At 39.8% G+C, this 16,712-nt stretch overlaps 1 protein-coding gene across 1 annotated transcript in view; it reads right to left on the reverse strand.

Annotated features, from left to right (window-relative positions):
• The window catches only part of GLCE (glucuronic acid epimerase), a 62,309-nt gene that overhangs the window by 6,846 nt on the left and 38,751 nt on the right, over positions 1-16,712 (reverse strand). The window contains exons 2-3 of the mRNA XM_006888355.1: positions 8,601-9,196; positions 6,681-6,926 (exon numbers count right to left, since the gene is read on the reverse strand). Coding sequence (XP_006888417.1) covers positions 6,681-6,926; positions 8,601-9,183 — 829 coding nt within the window. The 5' untranslated portion in view covers positions 9,184-9,196. The remainder of the gene's footprint in view (positions 1-6,680; positions 6,927-8,600; positions 9,197-16,712) is intronic.

The raw sequence follows: 16,712 nt of genomic DNA on the forward strand, positions 1-16,712 counted from the left end.
AGTGTCAGAGACAGTGCGATTGGCACAGGACAGAGCGGAGTTTAGGGCTGTTGTACATAGGGTCACTATGAGTCGCAGGCTACTCAACGGCACATAACAACAAACAACAACAACAAGTACAAAAGACAGATGCTCAGATGAAGTTCGGAGAGAAGTAGTTAAGTTACCTGCATAAGGTACAAAGAGTAGTTAAGTAACCTGCATAAGGTACAAACCTGCTACAAGGTTTAGCTGTTTTGGCCAAAGCCAAAAGTCAGGTTTTCTGGACTCGTTTAAGGACTGTGGACAAAAAGAAACTGGAAATGGTATCTCATGAGAATAATCATAGCCAAGTAAACAGGTTTGTTCTGAGGAGTCACTGAGAAATACTTAATGCACCACTGGGACAAAGATAAGAAATGTGAACTGATGGTGGTGAGCACAGTGTGGTCAGTTTAGAGAGTGTGGCACACGGAGTTGATACTGGATTCTACCAGGGTAGGTATATTGGGCCCAAGATGCTTAATTACTTCTTTGTTGGTTATGGAAGTTAAATCAAGAATGAGAACATCTTTGATGGACTTATTAACCAAGTGAGGTTCTAAATGACTTTTTAAAAATCGAGAATTATACTTTTAGTACAGTAGAAATCCATTTTACCTGGCAAAATATTAATATGCCATCTCTGAACTGGCATTCTCCTGCAAAGTTAGTAAAAGAAGCTGATGATGACCACACTATCCCTCAAATGCCGCAGCATTCTGAATTGACTCATGAGTCACTCAAATGATATTAAAAATAAAGAGAGTAAATTCTATTCAACAGAGCAGACTTTCTTGGGTTCTAGTTTTTATTCTTAAGGTTCTTGTTAGCTGACAGGGAGTTTACTAACGACCCAGTGACTCTATGAACAACAGATCTGAGCCCTGCACTGTCCTGCTCCGTCCTCACCATCTCTGATCTGCTCAAGCCCCTTACTGCAGCTATTGTGTCAATACCTTTTATTGACGATCTTCCTCTATTTCACTAACAAGCACTACCTTTCCAAGCATGATGTCTTTTCCCAATGACTGGTCCCTCCTGACAATATGACAGAAGTATGTGATTGGAAGCAGGAGTGGCATCCACTTCCTAAACAACTTGCCTCCGGAAACTCTGTGAACTTTGATAAATGTCGACAGCTGTAGGGGGGCTTCAGGCCTTTTGTATATAGGGTTGCTATGAGTCGTGCTCAACTCAAAGGCATTCAACAACATGTGAAATGAAGTTTCATCATCCTTGCCTCTAACGAGCATGCTGGTAAGGTCTCATTAATCAGACAATTTTATTAACTATAGGGAGCTCTGGTAGCTTAGTGATAAGGAACTGTGCTGCCAACTCAAAAGTATGTGGTTCAAATCTGCTAGCTTATCCACAGCAGAAAGCTGGAGTCTTTCTCCCAGGCAATTTACAGCCTCTGAAAACCTATTTGAGTGTCAGCTATGAGTTGGTTCCAACTTGAGGGTACACAACAACAACATAATTACTATGGCACTTATTCTCACAAACCTGTATTAACACTGTAAAAATCCAAATTAGAGGAAGATGAACTACGCATTTCCCTTCTAGCATTCCATTCTGATTTTTCACTTTACATATATCAATTTGATGAAATTATATGGCTCAATCACTTTATATCTCAATATAACAAACCTGAACCAAGAAATTGGTAATAAATGATGTCAGGAGATGTAACCTTTTATTTAAAACTATTAATTTTTTAGAAACCTTAACACAGCTGGGTGGCTGAGATAATATAGGAAAAGTCAGAGAGAAGCTACAATTAAATTAGTCATAGTCTTGATAACAATCTTCTAAAATAGGTTTCTCATTCTCATTTTATAGATGTACAGAGAGGTTAAAGAGGTTGCCAACATCACTCATCAGGATGTGAATGCTGGCAAATGGAATGAGATCACAGTTGTAGCAACTAGTTTGGAAATGTTTATGCTAGTTAAGAAACTGAGCTCTACTGGGAGGTCTATGCAGTCTGGAGACCCTCGCTGTAAATCTACTAATAGAAAGCTTCAGGTTTTCTATTATTTGAAATATACTGCCCCTCCACTCTAGAAATAGTTATTCTTAGGAATTAGTGTATTTGTTAATTTTTAAAAAGATGTACTTTAGGCAACAAAGGATGATAAACATTAAAGAACAGACCTTTAATAAATGTTTTTATATAAAGTACAGTTTTGTTTCATTCATTCTTTTATTCAATAACCTTACTGAGTTGAATGAGAAGAATCCTAATTGTATCTCTGGGGAACACTGAAAGACAATGGTCAGGCAGAAAAAGGGAAGCTCTCAGGAAGCCTGAAAAGGAATGGCCACAGACAGGAGAAGGTGAGGACATAAAAACCAAAGAGACAGTGCTTCAGGACAGGGAAACAGATTTAACAGGAGGAGAGGTGTAAAGTTTCAACTAATTAAATTTTAAAACTAAGAAGCAGAACAAAGTATTGTTGTTGTTGTTGTTGTTATGTGCCGTTGAGTCGTTGAGTCGTTTCAGACTCAAAGCAACCCTATGCACAACACCCTGCTCTATCCTGTGCCAACAGCACCGCCTCTGACACACCCATCCCGCCTCTGACACACCCATCCCGATTACCCAGTCACCGAATCAATCCATCTCCTAGAGGGTCTTCCCCTCCTGCGCTGTCCCTCCACCCTCCCTAGCATGATGTCCCTCTCCAAGGACCCGTCCCTCCTGGCAACATGTCCAAAGTATGTCAGACGAAGCCCCAGAATCCTTGCCTCCAAGGAGTAGCTTGGTTTACTCCTCTCCAAGATGAATCTGTTTGTTTTCCTGGCAGTCCATGGTACATTCAGTACCCTTCTCCAGCACCACAGCTCAAAAGCATCCACTCTCCTTCTGTCCTCCCTAGTCATTGTCCAATTCTCTGATGCATAACAAGCGATTGCAAATACCATGGCCTGTATCAGGCGCACCTTAGTCTCCAGAGAGACACTGTTGCTCCTGAGTACTTTAGAGAGGTTCCTAACAGCAGACTTTCCCATCGCGATACGCTTTTTGATTTCCTGACTGCTGGTGCTAAGAGTGTTGACTGTGGAGCCGAGCAAACTGAAGCTGTGAACATTCTCAATCTCTTCGTCATCCATCCTGATGCTGCCAACTGGTCCAGTGGTGAGAATCTTTGTCTTCTTGACATTGAGCCTCAGTCCATACTGAAGGCTGCAGTCCTTGACCCTTCGCAGCAAGTGCATGAGGTCCTCCTCAGTTTCAGCAAGCAGGGTTACTCAATAAATAATAACAATTTTTTTTAAATAATAAAAAAAAAAGGTTACAGGCAAACATTAGGTGATTTTGCTCCCTTTCAGGAAAAAGAAAAAAATTCAGCCCCTGGCCCTCTGGAACCTCACTTCTTAGGTGTATATGCTTCTCTTTAATTTTATTTTCTAGGTTTTATTTATTTTGCTGTTGTTACAGAGGGGAGATACACACACACACACACACACACACACACACATTTCTACATGGACAACCTAATGATTACGATCCTCAAGCTGTTCAGCTGCTCTCACCCTCCTCCCTCTGAGTAAATGAGATCCCATACCGTCAAATCTTAAAAGGTATATAATACTCAAGACAGACATTTTTTTTACTACTTAAGCTATACTATTGTTCGGTCTTAAGATTTTTTTTTAAATAAGGCTTAACGATTATCTCAGAGCAATAGTTTCTGAGGGTCTTCTGGCCTCCATGGCTCCATATGGGAAGCTGAAATTCTGTCCTTTTTTCTCCTCTTTTGATTTGGATTCATCTATAAACTCTGATGAGAATGTTCAGTAATGACAGGAAGACAACATACAGTTCTGGTTTTATGGTAAAGAATACAGATATTCATGGAGCTATTAGCCATGCATTGCAAATATTTCTGACTCTTTGTTGCTCTAGGCTAACAGAGACCAAATACTGTAACCTGAATGGCCACGTACGTGCAAGTTTTTAAGACTCCAAGTACTATACAATGAATAGATTGTAGAACAGAGGCAACAAATAGGTCACATAACTGGGATGTCTCATGAAACCATGACCCTAAACCTCCAAACTAAGGAGTCAGATCCCATGAGGTGCCTGAACGTACACAAGCAGCATTCTGTTTGTTTGTTGTTGTATGTGTACATATACAAACACACACACATACACATATCATGCCTTTTCCTAATTCAATGCTTTAAAGGTGCTTACTATAGCTGTATGTGTTGTTGTTGTTAGATGCCATAATGACCTATAAACAACAGATTGGAACCATGCCCAGGTTCAAAAGCATCGAACTGTGTGAATCAAAACAAATTACGGCTAACATTAAGAAGAATGGAAACCCCAGAAAACTAACTGTTCTCAGGCAAAACTTATACCTACCAAGAGCCTATTGTAGAAACAGATCAAGAGAACACTGCATGGTTTAAAATAACTGTATATGGGAGGTTTTAAAATCAGTAAATTTGAGTCCTCCTATTCTGTTCATGCTTTTCAATAACATTTTATCTGCTTGGGGCCTCTTGCCATTCCATAAAAAGTTAAAGAGTGGTTTTTCTATTTCTGTAAAGAAGGTGGTTAGAATTTTACTTAAGACTGCTGAATCTATAGATCACTTTGCTTGAGGTATGTGTACACAAGTTCCAATTTCTCTTTCACAACGATTTACCTTTCACAAGGTTCATATTCTCTTAAAAATAGTCCCCGCTTCCCCACTTACACCTCAATAAAACTGATGCTCTTAGCAACTACTCCCATGTAACGCCAACTCTCAGTATTCTGCACTCTTATCTCAGCTATCAGTCAGGGTACACCCACAAACACTCACTCTAGCAAGCACGAGCCTACCAACAGGGAGTCTCAGTCCTGTGCAGTTTGGGTTCCACTGCAGTCACTCTCACAGCGAGTTTTCTCTTCCATATGCTTAAAGCCACCTTAGGAGGTCGCCTCATGGCTAGTTTTTAGCTGCTGAACGAAGGGCCAAGGTAAGAATCCTCTTGATTATGTCTGGTTTGTCACATTACCAGGGGCATCAAAACAGCATGAAATCTGCTGCTCTAAATAAAGAGCTCAAAAGATTATTCTAGAACAGTTCTGAGAGGCTTGGAGAGATCAAGATGAGGCTGCAGTCACTCATTCACATTGAGCTTTAATAGCAACTTCCCAGGGGCTTTTTGAGGCTGTAAACTGCTGGAAGGACACTGCCCATCTCTCCTGAGGAAATTTTGTCATCAGAGCTCTGTCTTAATCTAGGTATTATTGTTGCTGATTGCCATCGAGTTGAATGCCACCCATAGTGACTCTATGAACAAAAGACCTAATGCCTTTCCATAATTGTCATTTCACCAAGTTCATAGAGTTTCCAGAGGCATGTGGTTTAGGAAGTGGATGCCACTCCTGTTCCAAACCTGTTTTACAACTGGGAGCTCCACCAAACACTGTCCACATTGGGAAGCCATTCTGGTATTTGATATCCCCTTGGCACAATGTTCAGACATTATTATTAATTGGTATAAAAATAAACTTGATTATAGCAAAAGTGAAACATTCTTTTGCTTCATTTAATCATATCCTGCTGAAATAACTACTTTGGTGTGACAAGCAAAATATTTTTATATGCGTATATATTTCTTTACTCAGGTAAGCATACAGTTTTCTAATCAGCAAAGATGCTCTAGGTACTGGATTACAGAATGCCACAGAAGCAAGGAAGTTGTAGTCACAGAATAAAACTAAAGGTCACCCATTGTTTGCACTGCATTAAGCACTCATAAATCCATTACTTAAGGCCATCCTGAATGAGTAGATTTGTACTATGGCTTTCAAGGCCTGTGATTACACAGTCATCAATAAAGGGCAGGAAGAGAATACAGAAGGTCTTACAACCTTTCCTCTCTTTTTGTTTACTGACTGCAAGGTTGATGGGAGGGAGACCTAGTCCTGTTCTTGACAACACTTCTCCATAGAGAATTAAGCCTGAGGTCCTAACTAAAATTACCTCATTGTCTTTTTTAAGTAATGGACTCATTAATTCTCATGGATATTGATTAGAGGAGAAAAATGCATTACACCCTAATTAATGAGACTGTCTTAGTAAAAGGGGAAATGTTGCATAAAGTTAATTTGATTTTAGAAATTATTTTATTAACGAAAATGGTTTTATATGAAGGTTGAGACCATCTAGTACATTAACGAAATTCAATCTGGGAAACAGACCTATGTTTGGACATTCTACAGTATCTTGAAAAAAAAACAGAAAGTTACCATTAAAAACCAAAATAGGCAGAAGATGGCTTTCTCTAGAAAGAATATTTTTTGCCTTAATTGAAAATTTCAAAAGAAGTACTGAACTTATACTGGGGGACTCAATCTCTTTTGGATAGAGATCATTGGGAGATATAGAGCATATATTAACCCGGTTCTTAACATTCAGTCTATAGCATGGCTTTTCACACAGTAAACAGTCCTTTTTACAGCCTTGAGTTTTCCCTGGGTCCTTCTTCAAGGGGATTTTGCTTAGGTAACATCATTTGTTTCTTTATATGCCTAATATAAAGATCTGTTAATATGCTTTTAAAAAAAGCTTATTAAAAATTTTAAAGGCGTATCAGGTGCTATAAATCAACATAAAATTAGCAGACACATATAATATACAACTTACCTGGAGCAATAAACTGTTTAACATTGGTGAGCCGAGACTTATCAGCCACATTAGCCAGAAAGCAGCCCTTTGGCACAGTCCAGTCGCTGGGCTTGCCGTTTTTGTCCTTGTCTTCTGCTGTTTCATATACCTCTATGTGAGGGGGTTTCTCAGTCAGGTTCTTGCTGTAATGACTTAACCCGTACTGTGCAATCTGGATTGGGTAGAAATAGCCTTGAGGCCCCCACTGTGTAGATAATGGCACACCTACAAAATAAGAGACAAAATGACGAACTGTGCAAAGACATTTACAAGCCTATTTTGAACACCACTTTCCGCTGTTTTACGTTTGGAGAATACTTCCTGTTTATAATGTTTCACAATTAGTAAAGGCCAGTACTGAATTAACCAGAAGACACAGAAAACAAGCTTAAATATTCATACACTCATTCAGTACTAGGGATGACTGGTGGCACAGTCTGTAAGGAACTCCTCTTGTTAACCCAGAGGTGAGTTCGAATCCACCAGCAGCATTCTGGGAGAAAAATGGATCATTTCCTCTGGTGCAACTGAAAATCCACTGGAAGATCAGCTTTGAGTTGGTTGTTTTTTTCCCCCATTCAGTTTGGTTGGCAGATAGCAGTGAAATGTTATAAAATAAAATATTTTTTATTAAATATTTTTAAGGACTGACTTTTTATGCATATGTTACTTTTGATCATAGCTACAGAGTTAAGCCTTACAATCTTGTTTTGCATAATGAAATTTTATACAATTTAGATAAACATAGATAAAATTACCATCAAGCTTTATTCTAGAAAATAAAGTTCTGACATTTTATAGAACATTTGTACTGAAGAAAGGACACACACCTGAGTTTGTTCTCTTTTTAAAGTTGTTGTTGTTATGTGCCATCGAGTCGTTTGCGACTCATAGCGACCCTATGTACAAGAGACCTAAATGCCGTTCTATCCTGTGCCAACCTCGCTGTCTCAAACACATTCATTCCCACCACTCCACTCACAGAATCGATTCATCTCATTGAGGCTCTTCCTCTCCTCTGCCATCCCTCCACTCTCCCAAACATGATGTCCCTCTCCAAGGACCAGTCCCTCCTTGCAACATGCCCAAAGTATGTCAGGCGAAGCTTCAGAATCCTTGACTCCAGGGAACATTCTGGCTTCACTCTCTCCAGGACAAACCTGTTTGTTCTCCTAGCAGTCCATGGTATATTCAACAGTCTTCTCCAGCACCACAACTCAAAGGCATCAATTCTCTTTCTATCATCCCTATTCAGTGTCCAACTCTCCGATTTAAAGTAGTGTACCTTAAAGTCAAATTCAAGTTGATTTTTAGTGTGAAAGGCTAATTCCAAAGTGTATTAAAAATGCTACAAGGACCTCCCAGTTTTAAAGACCATGAAGGAACAGCACACACTGCTAGACAGTATGTAATGGACTGTGGGAGGTTAGCTGGTACTTCAGAGACGATGCTATCTACAGGCTGGTGCTATCTTGTCTTGTAGGACTTGAACTCTCTCTGGGATGACACCTGGCACTGACAAGCTCACTAAGAGACCTTCCTTCCTTTTCCAACTCCTGCTAGAGGATAATGATTGTGTATTTTTTTTTTTTATAACTGTGCATTTTTAAGATATTTTTGGGAATGCTGTTCTTTGACCTTACTGGTGAGAATTTGAGATTCTGAGGCAGGTTAACACAGTAATTCCATTTGATGAAGTATGATCTTATTGCAGCCTTTAACCACACCCTGCAGAAAGAAGCCCTAGGCTCAGACTTAAGCCTTTTCCCTGCTAAGTCAGAGTGATGAGAGCTGTCTTGACAGTAAGCTATGTACTTGCTGTGTAATTAAAAACCCACACTTTCTTACTTTCAACACAATCAGCGTAGGAAAATGTAAGTGGAACAGACAGATACCAACCTTCAACCCCGCTTATGCACTTGACTCTGTCTCGGACTTCCACATTGTAGCCTTCAAAGGACATAAACACACCATCAGGGTGATAAGGGGCTCTCTGTGCATAGACTTTGGAATAGCTATGAGAGAATTCAAACCGTTCATAGCCATCATACTGAACCACCTTTCCGTAAACGTCAAAGTACTTCTCTACCCAAGTGAATGGAAGAAAAACTTCATTCCCCTCACGTCTCCCTTTAATCGTCTGCTCGTCATTTATGAGACAGTCAATTTCCTCATATTTGAGCCCTATCACCTTGCTTCCTGCGTTGGCATTGAAGCCGCCCACAATGGGGGGCGCTTTCTGCTGTTCCTGAGGAAATGCTTCCTCAGCCTGTGGCTTGCCCACGTGGTTCCCATAGGGGTTACTCTCAGACGCAGCTGCTCTTTTCTCTATTCCATCTCTGAAGCCACTGCTCGAGTGTCGTGGAAACTGGACCGCTTTGTCACTGGAACACTTGTTCCACAGAAGTACTGTGACCAATGTGAAGAGCGCACAGATGATAATCAAAGTTTTATAGTTGACCCGGGCTGCCAAGCAACGCATATTCAGACCATACCTATGGAGGCAAGAAGAAAGATTTATGCAAAGGTGCACTGCTGGGATTCCATAGGATAAAGATGCATTCTTTTTTTATGGTGAATAATCATGCTAAAATAATTTTATTAGTTTTATGTAATGTAATCAGACCTACAATTATTGGTTTACGTTTTCCAACTAAGACAAAGAAAACAAAAACAAAGGGTAGGTGTGTTTCCCCTTTGATAAAATATTTGGCATAATCCCTGGAAGCAGAGACTCTCAAATTTACTGGAGTTATAATTATAATCCCCATGGTGGCAGTACTTTTTTTTTTCATTAGGCATCTAACCAAAATATCTAATAGTTCCACTTACTAAGCAGTTACACCCAAACAATTTAGCAAGTAACAATTCAGTAGCTTAAACAAACAAAAAACAAAAACACAAAACATGGAATTTTAAAATAACATTATTAATGGAAGATTTTGGGCATTACATAACTTTCAAACTTTGTATTAAGATCAATCATCCTGCTAATGAATTGATTTTTGACTCACAGCAACACTCTATTGGCTCTCTGAGGCTGTAAATCTCATTAGCTGCTGGTGGATTAAAAATATCAATCTTTAGCTTAGCACTCAACGATAACCCACTATAATGGCAGTAAGAAGCTGTGCTATAATCCCAAAAAGCACATGGTTCAAATCCACAAGCTGTTCCATGGAAGAAGGATGGGCAATCTCCTCCTGTTTGATTAACTGCGTCTGAAAACCCCTGAAGGGTCAGCTATGGGTTGGTTCTGACTCGACGGTACAAAATAACAAAACAACAACAGTAATAATAATAACCCAAAGACATAGTTTGAATCCACCAGATGCTCTATAAGAGAAAGAAGAGCTAGCTCCTCCTCCTGTGAGATTTACTGTCTCTGAAAACCTGCTGGAGGGTCAGCTACGAGTAAGTCTGTTCTGACTCAAGGGTACATAACAAACAAAAAATAACTACTTAATACTTAAAATGTTAACCACCTCAAGGTAGTTCACACAATGCCTAAGAGATATCAAGTATCACTATGTTTCCATCCAAATTTTAAAACATGCTGTAACATCTCTCTGAGTCATGGTTCTGAAATTATGATCTTATGCAAGGTATTCAATTAAACACTCCAGTTCAGTGGTTCTCAAGCTTAGCATCAGAAGCACAAACAACATATGATCAAGAGGCAATGGTGATGAAAAAGGTATTTCAAGCTACTCTGAAGAACTGATGAAAGAAAAAAAAAAGACCCCAAGAATTGATGGAATACTGACATATTTCAACAAACAGATGCAGCCCTGCACATGCTCACCATGTTGGTCCAAGAAATCGGGAGGACAACTACCTCTCCAATGGACTATAAGAGACCAATATTTATTCTTACCCCCCCAAAAAGTGACCCAACAAAGTATGGAAATTATTGAACAATATCACTAATATCACACATAAGCAAAATTGTGCTGAAGATTATCCAAAACTGACTGGAACAGTACATACAGAACTACTAGAAATAAAAGCTGGGTTTAGAAGAGGCCAAGGCTCCAGGGACATTAATTATAGCCAATATCTGATGGATCCTGGCAGAAAGCAAAGAGTATTAGAGAAATGTTCATCTGTGTTTCATTAACTATGCAAAGGCAATTGACTGTGTGGATCACAACAAACTGTGGCTAACTCTGAGAAGAATAGGAATTCCAAAATACCTGACTGTGCTCATGCAAAACCAATACTTGAACCAGAAGGTAGTTGCAGAACAGAGCAAGGAAACACGACATGGATCAAAATCAGGAAGGGAGTGTGTCAGGGATACGTCCTGTCTCCATGCCTTTTCAATCTATGTGAAGTCAGTAGACTGGACTTTCAGAAGAGAAGTGTGGCATCAGGATTGGAGGAAGATGCATCATCAGCCTGCATTATGCAGATGATACAACCTTGCTTGTCAAAACATAGGACGACTTGAAACATTTACTGTGGAAAGTCAAGGACTGTAATCTTTAATATGGATTGAAGCTCAACATCAAGAAGACAAAGATTCTCACTACTGGGCCAATTGCAGCACCATGATGGATGGAGACGAGATTGAGGTTGTTAACAATTCAGTTTGCTTGCCTACACGATCAACACTCTTGAAAGCAGAAGTCAGGAAATCAAAAGATGACTTGCACTGAGGAAGTCTGCTGTCAGGGACCTCTCCAAAGTGCTAAAGAGTAATGATGTTAGTCTAGGAACTAGATAGGCTATGGTCTTTGCAATTACTTGCTATGTATCAAAGTCAGACAATGACTAAGGATGACAGAACTGATGATTTTGAGTTGTAATGCTGGAGGAGAGTCCTGAAAAAACCATGGACCACCAAGAGAACAATCAGGTCTGTATTGGAGAGGGTGAAACCAAGTTTTTCCCTGGAGGCTAGGATTTTGAATCTCTATCTCAAATACTTGGGCATATGGCCAGAAGGGACCAGTCCTTGGAGAAGGACATCATGCTTGGAAGGGAAGGGGGACAGTGCAGGAGAGGAAGACTCCAGATGAGATGGACTGACATGGTAACCGGGGGAATGGGGTAAATGTGTCAGAGTCAGTGATATTGGCTCAGGATAGGGCAGGCTTCAGAGCTATTGTACACAGGGCTGCTAGAAGTTGTGGGCAACTCAATGGCACAAAAACAACCTCCATACCAGCAGCAGAATTTTTGACTTAGTAGATCTGGAGTAGTGACCCCAAGCGGCTTCCTTTTTAATGACTTCCCAAGTGATACTGAAGCTCTAGGTAGGGGCCACATTTTGAGATCCCCTGGCCTAATCCTCTGGTTCTTTAGCTACTAATTTAAAAAATCAAATTCAAATGTACTACCATTGAGTCAGTCCAGACTCATAGTGAGCCTTCATTGGGTTTCAGATGGGAGGAGCCTGCTCATCTTTCTCCCAAGGTGTTGCTGGTGAATTTGAACCACTAGAGATGCAAAGACTTTAGGCTAACTGCTCAGCATGCTATGGACAACCCCACCAGAACAAGTATTGATTTAGACAACAGGTTTTCAAACTGTGTCAACACTGAGTCACAGGGTCTTCCAAGGAACATGATGAAGAAAAGAGAAGAAAAAGCTAGTAAATAGAGTCTCAAGCCTCTCAGGCCTCTTCAAACCAGAGAAGTTCTGTTTTCACCTATGTTCTAAAGTAAGAAAGTGCAGGGATAAGAGCAGTAATGGAGAAACTGCAATTAAATATACTCGTACACCTGTAATTACGACAGCACTTTTCCATCACAACTAGAATAAGGTTTCATGATGACAAGAGCCAACCTGTATATCTGCATATTCCGAGAACCCTGCCCAAGTGTGCAGTGAAGGAAGCATTGCAGATACTCTGTGTGTGTGTGTGTGTGTGTGTGTGTGTGCCTGTGTGTGCGAGTGTGAGCGAGAGAGCAGGCATACCCGTGTGTGTAATAGATATATACAATATGTAAAAAGGAAAATGCCTTTCTCATACTGTACTTAAAAAGTATCATTCTTAGCACACACATATTAACAGCAAGAGACAATGTTGGGCTTTCATTATGAATTCCTAGTTGGGGCGGTGGGTGGGAAACTTCATAAAAAGCAGCAGCAAGTAAAAGGACTTACAAAAACCAAACCAAACTAAAAAAAACCCCGAGGTCAGAGAATTTCAGGCTGAACTTCACGTTAGTTGGCAGAGTGAGCTGGTTTTGATACCAAAAAAAATAATAAAGCTGTAACATGAATAAGAGCATGTGTTTCTACAGTGCTTTAGCTGTGCTTTTAAAAACAAATATATTAAGATATAATTCACAAATCATAGAGTTCTATGAATTTCAGCATTTTTACAGAGTTGTACAACCATTACCATAAACTAATTTAAGAACATTTTCATCATCGTAAAAAGAAACCTTGTTCTCATTAACAATTACATCCCCATCTTCCCCATGGTCCTCTTTCCTACTGCTTAGCCCCAGGAGCCACAAATCTCCTCTTTTACACAGGCTTCCCTGTTTTGGACATTTCGGGGGCTAGGAATTTTATATTAACGTACCACACAATATATGCTCTTTTGTGGCCAGCTTCTTTCACCTAGTACGTTTCTGGGGTTCATTTGCAGTGTAGCAATTACTGGGACTTCACTGTCTTTCATGTGTATCATCCATTTTGTGTCGTAGCAAGAATCCATAATTAATATCTTTTTCTTATTTTCTAGCATATATATAATAATACTTGAGTTGTGGAACTATTTTCAATATGAATTACTCTAATTTACAAAAGAATCTTACAATGGAGATGAGACGTATCATCACTATTCTCTACAGGTTAGATAACAGAGGGTAACAACTCCATTTTCTACTTCTAACTTCTACAGTATGAGCCTTTTAAATGGAATAATGTTTTGATAATTTCTAATTTTTATATTTAGTGGCATAAGTCTCAAGTAACTGTATTAAACACATGGTATTTCTTCTTAGGCATTACCAGCTTTATTTTTACCATGGCTCTAACTTGAAAATCTGAATAGCTTTCTAATATGTAAATTCTACCCAGTACTTAACGATGGACTCACAGTCTCCTTTCACTTATCAACATGGCATGGTGCTCCAGACCAGGTTGTTACGTGAAAATGGAGGAGAATCACAAGGAATTAAATAATGGAGGACTACTGCGTCATCACAAAGTCCAGACCTCTGCGAGTCAAGTGGGCACATACTCTTAGCCACACAAGCCAGTGTTATTCTCATCTTACATCTTGGCATTTGTTACTGACAGATGTACATCGTTAACACACACAAGAGATAATAGATTCATGTGTTGTTGATAAATACAAAAGTCACATACCAACAGTCAATAAATAAAGAAGTATACTAATAATTCTTTACAAACTCTTCCAAAAAAAGGGAAGAGAACAGAGTCCAGTTGAATGAGAGCATGGTTGACACTGATGCCAAAAGTGGACAGAGAGATCACAAGAATAAAACCACCATTTCATTAATATAGACACCAAACCCCCAACAAAATACTAGCAAATCAAACCCAGCATAAGGTAGACTGAACATTAACAAATGGTGCTGGACAGGTGGGTAGCCACATGCAAGAGAATGAAGTGAAATCTTTATTTTACATCACATGGGAAAAAAATTAAAACAACCAAAACTCATATACCAAAGACCTAAATGATGCTGTTGTTATGTGCCGTCGAGTCGCTTGTGACTCATAGCGACCCTATGTATAATAGCCCTAAACCCTGCTCTATCCTGTGCCAATCGCATTGCCTCTGACACACCCATCTTGCTTACCTCAGTCACTGAATCAATCTACCTCATAGAGGGACTTTCCCTCCCGCACCGTCCCTTCACCCTTCCAAGCATGATGTCCCTCTCCAAGGACCAGTCTCTCCTTATAACATGTCCAAAGTATGTCAGATGAAGCCTCAGAATCCTTGCCTTCAAGGAGCAGCCCAGTTTAACCCTCTCCAGGATTAAGCTGTTTGTTTTCTTGGCAGTCCTCAACACTCTTCTCCAGCACCACAGCTCAAAGGCATCAATTCTCCTTCTATCCTTCTTGTTCACTGTCCAACTCTCTGACACATAACAAGTGATTGCAAAGACCATGGCCTGTATCAGATGCACCTTAGTCTCCAGAGAGATACCATTGCTCTTCAGCACTTTGGAGAGGTCCTAACAGCAGAGTTTCCCATCGCAATACGTCTTTTAATATCTTGGCTGCTGGTGCCAAGAATGTTGACTATGGAGCCAAGCAAATGAAAGCCGTGAATAATCTCATCTCTTCACCATCCATCCTGATGCTGTCAATTGGTCCAGTGGTAAGAATCTTTGTCTTCTTGACATTGACCCTCAATCCATATTGAAGGCTGCAGTCTTTGACCCTCTGTAGCAAGTGCTTCAGGTTCTCCTCAATTTCACCAAACAGGGCTGTGTCATTTGCATAACGCAGATCACTGATAGATCTTCCACCAATCCTGATGCCACATTTCTTCTCAATAGAAGAGCTAAAAAAGTAGTGAATCTTCACACCCTTGGGGAAGGGGGAGCTTTGTTGCTGAGTACCATCGAGTCGGAACCAACCCACAGTGACCCTCCAGCAGGCTTTCAGAGGCAGTTCACTGCATGAGAGCTGACTACCCATCTTCCTCCCATGGAACAGCTGGTGAATTTGAATGCGTACCTTTGGACTGCCAGCTCAACTCCTCACCACTAGACCACCAGAGCTCCTTCTTAGACACGATAAAAAAAGGCAGAAGCAATAATAAGAATAAAGAGTTAATAAAAATGTAAAACTTCGTGATGCACCTAATCTTATCAAGAAGGAAAATATGACAATCTGCAGTATGAGAGAGAGTATATACAAATTAAAAAACAGAATACAATATGAAATGTAATATAAAATATTTTATAAAAATTCTAATTCAATATGGAAAAGACAATCCAATTAACAACAGGTAAAACAGATACATAAATAGCTACCAAGCACATGAAAAGATACTCAACATTATCCATCTCAGAGAAATGCCAACTAAAATCAAAACACTTCACATGGACAAAAAAACCCAAACAAACAAAAAACCCCAAACCAAAAAGACTAACCAAATAAAAACACTGGTGTGTCACATATTCTGACGCATGGGGACCCTGCAGAACAGCTCCACAGGATTTTCTTGGCTGTAATACTTTTGAAAACAAACTGCAGGCATTTCTTCTGTGGTGCCTATGGTGGGTTTAAAATATCATCTTAGGCTACTACCTAACATTTGTACAACCCAGGGACCTCATGACTACTGGGAGGGCTATGATAAAAAAGATAAAAGGAAAATGAAAAATAAGTGGTAACAAGGACGTAAAGAAATTGGAAACATTGTGCATTGCTGGTAGGAATGTAAAACAGCACAGCAGCTAAGGAAAATGGGCTCTTGGTTTCTCAAAAAGTTAAATGTAGAATGGCCATACAATTCCACACTTTCACTCTTAGATAGGAAACCCAAAGACTTGAAATCAGGGACCAAGCATATAAATATACAACAGTGTCCACTGTGGTATTAAGTATCTACAACAGCAAAAAGGAAATTGTAATTGTCATTCCTAACTGCTATTCTAACCTGACACAGTTGGGGCTGCCCCAAATCAGAATCTGTTCTATGACAAATGGGTATAGTCCCCTGCATGGGACAAACATTTAATATGCTTAGCTGCTAACCTAAAGTATGGAGATTTGAGTTCACTAGAGGGGCCTTGGGAAAGGTGTAGTGATCTACTTGCAAAAAACCAAGCACTGAAAACTGAAAACCCCATGGGACACAAGACACACGGATGGATGGAGACACACACACACACACACACACACACACACCATGAGTTAGAAGAAACTTAGAGTTCTAGACATAGAATTTTAGATCAATTTTTTTTAAATGTATTAAAAGAAGGGCATATTCCAAGCAACAAATGCTGGCGAGGTTGTGGAGAAACTGGAGCCTTTATTCACTGTTGGTGGGAATGTAAAATG

The sequence above is a fragment of the Elephantulus edwardii genome, unplaced genomic scaffold (assembly GCF_000299155.1).
Source record: "Elephantulus edwardii isolate Elephantulus edwardi_28Jun2011 unplaced genomic scaffold, EleEdw1.0 scaffold00066, whole genome shotgun sequence".
NCBI classification, from domain to species: domain Eukaryota; kingdom Metazoa; phylum Chordata; class Mammalia; order Macroscelidea; family Macroscelididae; genus Elephantulus; species Elephantulus edwardii.